Here is a 12997-nt window from a genome sequence, read left to right as displayed (position 1 = left end):
AGTGGTGCCAAGATCATTAGCATCTCTCATTTACCCATGTTGTCAGTTTAGGTCTGGAACAATTACAAATGGAAACAGACCTTCCGCTGAGGTTTGAAAGGCAACAGATGCTGGGAATTTCTCTGAACACACTGGAAAACTTAACACGTCATTTTGGGCCTAAATGCTCACCCCACGTGCAGAGATTTGCTGAAACAAATGCAAATTGCATGTCAAAATGTTAAAGCCAAACTAAAAACATATGACCAGACTGGCTTTGTGTCATTATGTCACACAAGGATCGTCATCCTGTTACCTTCCCCCTCGTCTCGCTTTTTCTTTGTCCATGTGAGTCTCATTAAGGCTCCTATCTTGCACTCAGCAGTGAAGCTCAGAGGTGTCCCTTGTTAACCAAGTTATCAGGGTGATGAGCAAGCAGAAGGACTCCCCTCAGCTCCACTGTGGACCACAGCTCTGCCAGGCCATAATGAAATAATTCACCGCAGGACCGTCTCCCATTGGGAGGTTAAGGGGTCTCTCTGCATCAATTAACATTTGGTGGACTCATGGAACAAGCCCAGTGAAGACTAATAGCCAGGCAAGTGTGAAATCACCTTGCCCCGTCCAGCAATGTGCATTGGTAAGGGAAAATGAGTTTTCAGAATTGGAAAAAGAGAACTGGCTCAGATGGAAGGGAGAGAGAACAGATTACCATGGATACCAAGGTAGCACCAGAAATCAATAATCTTAGGTGTTTTGAATGTGCTATTGTGCCATTGTTGGACCTTCTCAAATAATAAATGTGTCTTGCTCCACCCAGTGAACAGGATTTAATGACTTTGGCTCAACTATAAAAGCTGCTTAAAATGAGCAACCTAGTTTTGTGATGCGACATTATGCAAAAGAGAGCTGGATTGAGACTACATTTCTTTACCTGGTAGAAGTTGGGCCAGTAGGTACTGATGGCCAGTTCTACCTGTCCCCAAGAGCGTGTAGCTGGACTTGACACATTCCAAACAGGCATCCCCATTGGACTGTTGTTTTCTTTGATATAGACATTTAGATGACCTGGGTGGCTGTTGTCTCTGCCTCCTATATAGTAGTGGAAGGTAACACAGTGGGTGTCATTCTCCCTCAGCTGTGGTGTCAGCAGTAAGGCCTTCTGCCCTACGAAGCGCCCGGACGTGTTCATCATCATGAAGGCTGAACCTGCAACATAGACAAGAAGATTCATGAGTTGAGCAGGTTTTATGCAATACCCAGAACCACAGTGTCCTATGTACAACTGCAAACTTAAAAAAAAAAAATCATAATAAAAAACATTACCAGAAGGAAGTATTTAGCCACGTAGCTCTATATAAAGACAAGTCAACCGGTCCTCCACTTTCAGACTAACTAAAATATCTTAACTACTGAATGGATTGCCATGGAGTTTTGTCCAGACATTCATGGTTCCCAGATGACGTACCGTAATGACTTTAGTGATCCCGTAACTTTTCTACTAGGGCCATCGCCAGGTTCAATTTTTATTTGTTCAATACTTGGGTTTATGACCAAATACCTGCGAAACTAATGACATTCCCACCAACTTGTGCCTCAAAGAGTGTAGACTCCGTCTTGTTATTTTACATACACACTAAAGGCAACACATGGCGGTGTGTATGATAAGCATCAAAATACTTGCACAATGTTTTCTAAGTCAATGTGTAAGGACACACCACTGTACTATTTCTCTGTGCATGCATTGGGTGTGAAATGCTACATCACTGTTTGACACCCACATTGCATTTAATAAGCAGTGATTTTCCAAACAAGAACCAAATTATTTTCTCTAATTTTTTTCTAAATGTTTTGAAAATTGACCATGAACTGTATTGAGTTTTAAATAGTCAACAGTGTGGTAGAAGCAAATAAATTAATGTAATGTACCTTTAAAGTAAGATGCTAAAGACTAATGTGATATCCTAGCAACATAACTTGGATCTGATGGTGTTAGAGGAAGATGGTTGTTAACAAAGAACTCCGAGAGAAAAGTCTGATTATTATTAGCAATCATGTCTTGAGGTTTAACAGTAACTAAATAAAAAGGTCTTATCTTATTAGAGTATGCAGAAAGCAGGTAAATGACTGTGCTGAGACCTTCTCTATTAGCGCTGAGAATTTAAGCATGTGACCCTTAATGAGAAAATGCTCTTATCTTGGGATTGACAGAAACTCTATAATCATTATCGTTAATCAAAATACAAAGACAAAAAAAAACGAGTAATCGTAAAAATGTTGGATGTTTGAGGGGAGTGTTTTTTTCCCCCTCAATGACAGAGAGAGGGGAAATGATGAGAAATCAATAAGTTAAAATCTATTTGCCAACCAAGCCCCATTTAGATTTTATCACTTTGGTTCAATATTAAAGGTTAATCTAATTCTCTCCCCTCTTGCCAATAAAACACAAGTGAGAATTATTATATTGGCACACTTTCAAGGAGATGCAGAACACATTCTATTTGTCATCATCATATTTAGCTTGGCTTGGTAATGAGATGGCACAAATCGTAAAAGCAGTTGAGACACAGCCAAAAAGACTCGGTTTATGTCGAAACACATTTTCTTTTGGAAGTGTGGTAATGATTGCAAGGCACATTTTGCTTAGAGGTGAGACAACCTGTTAGCGAAAAGCTCTGCTCTCCTGCATGTGAGGCAGAGCTGAACCACAGTGGATGTGAATCGTTGTCATTAAATTTAACATCTGGTACATCGCTCAGATTTGGTGTTAAAAACGGTTAATAACGTCGACTAAATCAGCAGGCTTGGTCCCCAAGTGTGTCAGCCAAACAGCCTGTCACAAAACCCTATTTGTTCCATCAATGACTCGAGCTTGCCCACTTGTCTTGTTGTGCTGCACTTGTAATGCTCACCAATTCCATCTGTCTCCAGCTTCAGATAACAAGTGGGGGGGTTCTGTCATGTTTACACAATGAGACAGGAGGAGATGGAGCAGAGGAGGAAGAGGAGGAGGAGGAGGAGGAGCAGTGAGTTGTGATGACACCGAGTCAGCCTCCTCGGCTTTTGTTTGTCAGGTGGTAGCAAGTTGTTTTTTCAAATAATCTGAACATGTTTTGGATCACATGAGCATCACATCCATTTAATTTCTATGATATGCTGGGTACTCCAGCTGATAATGCATAATACACTACAGCAGCAGACATTGAAACCTAAGATTACAGGTATGACTGCAGTAATATCCTACATATTCATGAATTGTAGTACATTTAATGAACCTAAAAATATAAGGTTATTGTGTACCAGCAGTCCGCAGGGACTATCACCTTGCACAGAGCTTTAGAGAGCCTGGGATGAGAGCAGACTGGCGGGTGTCAGATATGTCCAGAGCACCAGCACAAAACACTGACTTATTACGGACAATAGAATAACATCCAAAACGGTTTGTGTGATATGAGAAATACTTTCAAAAAACTAATGCTTAAAAATGCAAAAATGGCCGAAATGCACCGACTGTACTATGGTTCACTCATACACAAGGTAAGCATTTTATTTTCTGTTTTACAAAAGGCGAAAAGGAAAATCAAGTCCTTTATAAATGTAATCTCTCGTCAATGTCATCTGCCGTGCCATGTTGTAAATTCAGATGGAATTTGATTGTGTTGTGGCCATCCGCTTGAGTTAGAATGATGTTTAAAACTATATATTTATAGTTATGTTAGTTCTAGTTCTTGGTGTGGACGGCCCTTAATTGTTTCAATAGTTTGCGTGAGAATATTTTTTCAATCGTGTGTGAATGACACTGGCCCTTTTGTGTGGTTTCACAGTAAGTTGCGGTTAGCGATTATGCATATACTGTAGATTGTACATCAAGACTACTCTGTTGTGATTCACTATTGTGAACCGCACACTGTTTTTAATGTATTATTCACTTTCAGTTTGTCTCTAATCCAAGTGTTGAGGCCAATTATTTTGAGGCTCTGCAGGAAGTTGTGTAAGGTACATGTAGAAGGGCAGGAGATGAGTCGACTTTGAGACACTTGTTTGTCCAACCTCAATCAGGTGCCTCTGTATATGGGCTGCGAGGTCTCTTTAATAACATTCAGCCATCTGCTCAGGTGCCCAGAACAGTTTTGTTTTTTTCCCTTTGAGGCATCAGCAACCCTTGGTGTGATATGAACCAGCACTAATAATCAGTTGATGAATTGTTCAGGTGTAGCTTATGTTACAAAGACAAAGATGCTGGAACCACTATGATTAAAACAGGCTGGTTACTTTTCATTTCAAAACAGCCAGGCTGTGACAGTGTTGCACAGGAGATTGATGCACAGCAGTTCTCTTTGAGATGAAAATATAAGAACCCTCAAGCATTTACATTTTTTACTATTACGTTAATCAAATATTAATAATACAATAGGTACCCTTTGTAAGTAGTCACTTCTTGTCTAATAAAGCTTAACGCAGTGGCTGTTAGTATTATAGTGCAATTACTTCATAGAAATAAACAAATAGAATAACATTTCTTCCTCACTACCAGACAAGCGACAGAACTGTATATCAATGACACTGTTAAAACCCCTGTAACCAACTTCCAGGTCCACAAATTGTCTTGATTTGGGTCAGCGAACCCGAAAACAAAATGGGGAAAAGTATTTCCTTTCCGCATTATTGACCGCCATAAAACACAAGAATACAGCATTTCAAATGGCAGTGCAGAGCCTTATCGTGCTGCCATTGTCACCGTCTAACCGAAGTGAAGAAGATGACAGGAGAACACCGATTGTCATTCAGTTTCTATGCTCTAAGAGCATAATGACCACATACTCTGCAGGACCTGCTGCACCGTGTCAAGCTAATTAGCCAGCAAGACTATGAGCAAATTATAATGACACTGTGTTAGTGCTGTGCTAATGTGCTAGTGATGCACACAGGTGTTTCTATTCCTCTCCTCTCTTCTTTGTCTATCTCTTGTGCCTTAACAATGGAGTGTTCAAGACCAATTAAAAATAGAGAGCTCTCTGCACACTCAAGGCCTGTCACTGCAACTCTGTAAAGGCCAGGGCTTGGCTATTGTCTGAGGTATTCAGAGGAACAGATTTATTATTATTCCAAAGTAGGCCAACTTCACCTTCCATTACAATTATGGCTGAACATGGAGAACATGGAGAGTGGAATAAAAAATTAATTAGTAAAAGATGAATGTTCCTGCTGCAGATGCTACATACATTCATGTTGCTGTTCAGGTTCTTCAGAAATGAAGGGCAAACCGCAGAAAAAGCCATTGTGTGACTTTCATTAGCCTATACTAGAATATTTCAGACATAATTAATTAATGGCTGTTGCGCGTGAAACAATAGGCCATACATGAAAATGTGTCACAAAAATGGATCCCATTTGGTGGTGGCCCCAACAATCTCTTAGACCGATTTCAGTGAAAATTTGTCATTTTTTGAACTCTGCAATAGAAATGGTCCGCCAGTGCCTACATTGGTATTTTTGCTTATTGTGATGTCAATTCCTGGAGTATCTTCAATTGTCAATTGTCCCTAAAATCAGTACAACCTAAGCTAAAAGGTTTTGCAAGTCAATAAACGATAATAATTAACAAAAGTAATGAAATTGTGTCACAAAATACAAAAATGTCTATCAAATTTTACTTTTTTAAGATTTCTAATTGTAGAAACATTTACATCTAATTGTAGAACAAAATATTTCTTCACCCTCACAGTATGTATTCCTGCTTTATGAAACAATCAAACTCAATTTAGAAATGACAGCTTTTCAACATTATGACAAAACCACATCCTACTTTCCTCATTTGCTGCAATACAGTCTAATGTGAGAGAGGCGTTCAAGTGAATTTTTCCCGTCGAGAACTCAATTTTGATACCACATGAATGCAGCACAAATGCCCTCTTCTAATGTTAACCTAAACAAAAAAGAATTTGTGTATCGGCCGTGTGATTCGGTTCCGCTCCAAAATTTAAGGCACAATCAAACGTGGGTGAAATTAACATCAACGATTATCCGCCTCCCGTTCACTTCCATGCTATGCTAGCGAAGGGGCGAATAAAACATTAGCATCCAGCGAAGTTCGCAGCCTCAACTAATAGCAAAGCAGTGTGTGTGGTAGACCGGCTATCCCAGCTGAGTAAACCAAGACAGAGAGAGCCGTTGATTGTGGCTGCGTCTAACCAGCTGGTATCGCCTTGGCAGGCGATGGTCACTCGCCTGCACTCACATATGTGTGACCGTGCCCTTAATGGGTTCTTCCTTTGCCCATGCTACACCCTGTCACACAGTTTCATGAAAATCAAGACAGTAGTTTTCTGTAATCCTGCAGACAGACAGAGCTGAAAACATGACTTCCTTGGCAGAGGTAAATATGACTTTCACTAAAGACACTTGATTGTACGAATAAAACCAAAGAACCAAATAAATACATTGCACAGTAGAGGGCTGGTTACAGGATCAGAATAATTCACGATGGAGCAAAATACCCCGAGCTGGTTAAGTGGCTACATTTTGTACTTTCTTTTTTTTTTTTTTTTTTTTTTTATCTTTTCTTAAATAGGTAGGAAAGTCTTCTTAAATGGGAATACAATCTGATATAATTTAGTCTACACAAATAGGGTACGGTCTAATCCTTATCATCAAAGTCTATAGGCTGAAGGTTTTAGATTAATTATCAGTTGAGTGATGGTCTGAGCAGAAGATATAATTTGCAATAATGACTGGTGCTCATTATTTCTCCTTCAGGTCCTGAACTCTGTGAAAATCATTATGTGGGGGAAATCAGAATGAAGGGGAGCTCTTTAAACCCAAACCCTCCAGGTCTCATTTGCTAATAAAATTCACAGAGGTCACAACTGCAGAAAAGCACGGCTGCCGCTTGGAAATGTCAATGAAGACAGGGCTATTCTCACTGTCTGCCACCAATCAAAAATGCTCTCGCTGTGAGGGTTAGGCTGTTAATGTGAACAGCCGTGGCCTCCACTCAATTTCCCAGAACTTTCCCTGTGTCCTTTGAAACATGAAAGGGGCCTGATAAAGTATCACTGAATAAGTTTGGGCTCTCCATATAAAAAGGACCTGCCAGGTTTCTTTGACGGTGTCAAGCAGATTCACCCAAAACCATCCATCACGCGGAACACATTTCAGCCCTGTCATTTTAGTCAGGTGGAACAACTGACCCTTATTATTTTCCATGACAGCATCATTTCTTGCTGTGTGTCAATCAACAGCAATTCTTAATGGCTTAATAGGTTATCTTAATATGCAGTACGCACTATTGGCGCTCCAATTCAATAATTGGGTCATATAATGGCCCATTTGCCTAATACAAACCCATTACACCACAGAAGGTGTTCATGTGAGTCACCTAGCTGCATCATTAGCCTTAAATTGTACATACCATGCAAACTAAAGATACAGTATGCAAATATGTCCTCCATCATGGCAGTACAGTGTGCTGTCATAATCCTGTTTATAGTAACGGGTGCAATCCTGTTTGCTCAGACCAAGGTACGCTTCTTAACCCCACAAACATGTTAAATTGAAAATCGCAGTCTGTCATCCCCAGGAATTAATTCATGAATTGCTAAAACGTCGTAATTTGCTGTTCCGTTTCGTCCCCTAATCGTATAATGGCCTTTCTCCTTAACCTCACAACCTTGCCAACACCGTGCAAGGTGTGATTTTCACACAAAGTTGTGAATGTCTCCAAAGCAATTAGCTTATTTTCAGAAGACAGGGGCCCTCCCTCCTCCAAAGCAAATCCCATCTTTTGCTGATGTGATTTAAATTCTGATTAAATTTCTGATGTCCTTCAGTCAGTGGGTGTTCTCTCCTCTCATATTTTAAGTGGCTATCCTTCTCCCCTTATCCTTCTCCTCTTTCATTTGAACAACACAAACAATGCTGGTTGTCCAGGTAAGGTGGAGGGGCTTTGTCTATTCATTACCTCCTGATTGAAATGGTCAAAAAGGTGAACAGTTTGACTGTTAAAATGATCCGTCTTATCCACGTGCAGCAGCCACACTGTAAGAAAGGCAGCTTGTCGGGTTCAAGAGTGAGCTGAATTTGCATGAAAGAAGGACCAGGACCCTATGATGACTGTTACCCTATGAAGAACCTCATTCTGCCAATCCTTCACTATTGTCTAGGTGTCATTATCGACCAAGGATGTGCTATCAAAACAAAGACCCTGTGCAACAGTGAAACAAAAACATTCAATTTCTCTCCCGCAACATATTTAGAGCAGGCATTAAGAATACAACAATAAGTCATTTAGCTGGAGCTGCTTTTGCTATTGTGCCGAGCATAATACAAAAACCCTAATTAATCTCAGTTAGAGGACTTTCTCCTCCTCCTCTTGCCATTATTCCCCAGAACGAGTCCCAGGGGAGAGTCAGGGAGCAGAAGCCTAGTGCTGGCAACATCCATGACACCATCAGAGAGGAGGCAGCCTCTGCACCAGCTGGGGCTCACTAAAAACAGCTTCCTTTTTAATGGCATCTGGACACCCTGCGCCGCACTGCAAACTTCCTCTCCAAGTCAGCATCATCCATTCTTCTGAGACCAGTGCACCACGTTGGGGAACATATAACAGAGAGTTAGGATGGAAACTCTGAAATCTGTAGTTTTGATACATACGTCTTTGATTCAAGTGTGGTAATTTTCTCTTCAAATAATATGCAATCCAAGCCAACATCGGACTCTGACAGAAGTGCATCCAGCTCCATTCTCCAAGGCTGAATGAGTGTTGTCTTGGCTCATATGGTTTTATCATCATTGTCCAGGACAGATAAGGCTTGTTGGTAACAACAGGTCTGACAGTGACAGTTCTGCCGGGGGTTTCTCCAGTTGGCTCAGGAGAGGGAACTCACTGGGGAGTGCCCAAGCAGACATGCAGAGCCTCAGAACTGGGCTGAGCCACCCTAAAGGAGCCGAAGCATGCAATCAGGGCTGTGTGGAGGGATAAACAAGACTACTCTCCGTCCAGACGTAGCAATTAGGCAGGGAGCGGATTGTCGTAAACAACCAAGAGTTTCAGGCACTGCTGGTCTCTTCTTTGTGTGACCAGAGGGCTTGTTTTCCTTGTTGCGTTTCATTTCACTTTTCCATTTGGGTACTCTTAAATTTACATGTTGGGATGGAATCCAGTTTGGTCTTTGGTTGCCGTATTAGCTTTGCATGAAGGAAAGTCCTCAGTGGGCTACATCAAATTCTGCCCAAGGCATCTCATGTGTGTGTTCTCTAGTACCACAATGACACAGGCCCTTAATTCAGCAGGTTCCTATTGATTTCAGAAGCCTTTGATACATGTTTTTGCAAGCAGAAAATAGAGTACACCTTACAAGTCTGAATGTTTTAACTTTTAATAAAAAAAAAAAAAATACTTTATATTAATGCATAATAAATGTCTATTTTTATTTTATTGAAAACTTCTCTTGGAACTTGAGTGACAGTTACCGATCTAATTACAAATACTTGAGTTTAAACCCGACTGACATCATTGCTGGATAATTCTGCGAAACTCCTGATTACATTTAAGGACATTTTGTTTTACATCCAGTGCCAATTCTGGCTTTCTACAATCTCTGTGCATGGCACCTATGATATGGTTATGGTTGAGTAAGATTGTATCCATGGCAATAAACTATGGTTGAGGTATGATTTTAGACAACTAGAACACTTGGTTAAGGTTAGGGAAAGATTGTGCTAACTGTTAATAATTACAGGTTTGTGACAGAACACAGATGCCGAAAAAGTCTTACTTTCCACCTCACTACATTAAGGGGGAACTACTTCATGTATTGCACTGAACATTGGCACTGGATGAAAATCATAAGGTGCAGAACTGTCCTAAATGCCAAGGGATACTGGTATTACATGAGTTTACATGAAAGCTAGATGTTTAAACTAGGGGTGATGTTTAAATTAGGATCGGATATCGGCCCGATATTGACAAAATAGCTGGATTGGCCCGTAGATCTTTTCATTTCTCCCTGATCCCCGATCCAGCTATTTTGTCAATATCGGGCCGAGTTTTTTTTTTTTTCCTCCGTCGCAGCAACGGGAGTCCTGTATACTGTGTACCCTTCTCACTCATGGTAGTAACTTTATAACACAACAATTAATAACCCACAACTAACTTTCTTTAAAAGGATAAAACACCATAGCACATAAGTTGTGACTTAAACAGTTTCTAACACTAATAATTTTACATTTACAAATGTACACCACCAAACGGCATGCTGGTATAGCTAGCCAGGTAGCATAACAGTCTATTAAGCTCGGTTAAGCTGGGAGAGGCTCCGGTTGCTACTGCACATTCACGAACAGAGAAGAAAGTTAGCTAGAGGATGAAGAAAGACCAGAGATACACCAGAAGAACGTGTGATCAAGAGAGGACTGTTGTTCCAAAGTTTTTTGTTTCTAAAAAAATCGGACATAATTTAGCCACTGTTGTTGCCCGTCACTCTAACGTTACACGCCCGTGCTAACGTTACCGTGCTGACGTTAAAGACATGTCACTTTAAGCATGCAGCAGAGCATGACTTACAAAAGATACATAACAGCTACAAGTGAATGCACTATACAGGATTTACCCTATAATACTTTATCAACAGGAACAGATAGGTCAAACAGCCAGCCACAAATAGTCTACAAACAAAGCATCAGGCTGTCTTTGAGATTTCACATGAACAACGGTTAAAGTTACTCAGGCTACCGAAGAATACCATAATTCCTCTGTTCAATTAGACTTTAGAGACGCACCCCAAGCTTCCATCCTTAACAAACAGTCATGTATATCGGCTCATTCAGTCTCTCCACTGCTGGCTGTTCCAGTTTAACGGGAGAGAGGAGCAAGAGGGGTTAGGATGGTGACTGGCCTCTGACGAGCTGTTACCACCTCCATCTTCAGCCAGAAAGGACATTATTTCTTCAGCTTCTTCTTGCGTAGTCACCCCGGCGGGAGGTGAATCAGTCGTGCTATTAACGTCATCGCTACACAATTTCTTAGTAAAACCAAAATTAATTAAACTGCCTTGTTTTCTTTTTGCCATGGCTATATGATGCTTACTGCAGAATCGATTTCAAGGACTTTGCGCACCGATTAATGGCCTCCAATGTTTCTATTTTTTCTGCGAGTCTTTGAGTTTACAGTTTTATATATGTCAATGTTAACATGTACTAAACAGGAGTTGAATTTGCACCGCAGCGCCGCCACGCCTTGATGGTCATAACAAGAATAGCATGTATAGTTATCTTTATTGAAGTGAATTAGGTTTAAATCGCCGTCATGCATGAATTAATGATATTTTTGCAATTTTACACATAATCCACGATGATCACATTACACAAAACTGAAATTGCACGTCAAAATGACACATTGTCAATATTTTTAGCGACCCCCAAAAATTTCACAAATCACGTTTTCTGGGGAGCCCATGTCTTATTAAGGGGAGCCGAGCTCCCCATAGCTCCCCCGTAGTTCGCACCCTGAGCTTACAACTATTTTGTTTTGAAAGGGAAACAATGTTAAAGTTGTTTGTATGTGTAGGCTATTCATTCAATTGGAGTTTATTTTACTAGTTTGCACAATAAAAATAGTTTAGCTTCTGTAACTGTTTCATGGATTCTCCTTCATATAAAAGTTATCGTATAATGTTGTGGAGCCAAACCCTTTAGTAATCAAAGCTTTTAGTAAACATGACATTGTGTTTTTTTGATATTCTATGTACTCCTCACAGTAGAATAAGCCATTATAAACCTATATAAAAGGTGGCCCATTATTGAAGGCCCATTATTATTATTTATTTAAATTTATTTTAAGAAGTTTGATTACATTATATTTTCGATTTGAATGCACAATTGTTTTTTAAATAACAAATAAACAAGAATTCAACACATTACATTTATGTTATTTTGTCTTAGTTAGGAAAGTCTGGTGCCTTTACTCTCTTCCACATGGTGGAAGGAAGGTATAAGGTGGAAGGTATAGAGTTTATTATTAATTCAGCAATGGTATCGGATCGGTATCGGGTATCGACCGATACAAAGCCCTGGCATCAGTATCGGTACTGAAAATGTTGGATCGGTGCATCCCTAGTTTAAACCTCTGAAGGTATTTGATTTGCTCTGAAAACTCAGCCAAATTTGAAACATCATTTAAATAATACATTTACAATGACATTTAGAACACTCCTATTTGGACAGATACTGTCTACAACCAATTTCAAAAGTGTTTAGAGGTAGTGATGCCTTCTGTTCGGAACAATCTGTTATGTGAGTATGATAATGTCCTTAAGTACAGGTTGAAAGTGAGACAGCAATCAGAGGTGAGATAGCTTTTCCACCAGTGTGGCTTTCACCTAAATGCATTTCTACCCATCAACCCCCTCTCCAGCAGCCCTAAAACAATTTCAGCCGTCAAGTACACTACATTTCACATCCATTTCAATGCGGTCAAAGAGGAGAGATTACAATTTCACACGGCAGGTTGAGTGCTCACACTGAGAAATGGAGAAAGAGCTGCAACCTGTTAATTACTCACAATTCAAGACGCGCAGGTAGAAAACAAGCCTGTCTGAAGAGTACTCAGACTACGAAGCACAATCAGGGACACCACTTAACCAGACATGGGATTTTAATCAGATATGTTAAATTTAGACTGTGCGCGAGGTGTTAATTTGTAGGTCAAGGCTTTTCCAGATTTCGCAGTAACCTTTGCCCAGCCTCCATGTGTCCAGACATTAATCAATTGCGATAGAAAAAGCAGACACTTCCCCCTCCATGGAAAGTAATTTCTCTGGGGCGGTTCAACACACTTCATTCTGATGTACACACAAACCGGTCTGAGGACTGGCTGCTTAAAATTAGTGAGGGCCTGCTAATTAATTCCCTCTCTGTCACTGGGGGGGCCCAGTGCAATCTATCTGGGATGCAGCCTTTGTGAGATTAGGCGTCAGATAGGGGGGGAAAACAATATCCATTAGTTTGCAACACTACCTTT

General features: G+C 40.3%; 1 protein-coding gene across 8 annotated transcripts in view; it reads right to left on the bottom strand.

Annotated features, from left to right (window-relative positions):
• LOC114564867 (receptor-type tyrosine-protein phosphatase mu) overlaps positions 1-12997 on the bottom strand; it is a 165208-nt gene that overhangs the window by 113579 nt on the left and 38632 nt on the right. For all 8 annotated transcript variants that reach the window (XR_003693855.1, XM_028592482.1, XM_028592486.1 and 5 more), the window contains exon 3: positions 914-1188. Coding sequence is in view for 7 of the 8 variants with exons in the window: in XM_028592482.1 (XP_028448283.1) it covers positions 914-1188 (275 nt within the window). In the remaining variant the exon portion in view is untranslated. The remainder of the gene's footprint in view (positions 1-913; positions 1189-12997) is intronic.

Source organism: Perca flavescens, chromosome 12, assembly GCF_004354835.1.
Source record: "Perca flavescens isolate YP-PL-M2 chromosome 12, PFLA_1.0, whole genome shotgun sequence".
Lineage (NCBI taxonomy): Eukaryota > Metazoa > Chordata > Actinopteri > Perciformes > Percidae > Perca > Perca flavescens.
The sequence above is the reverse complement of the archived record's forward strand: the minus strand, read 5'-3'. Positions and strand labels throughout refer to the sequence as shown.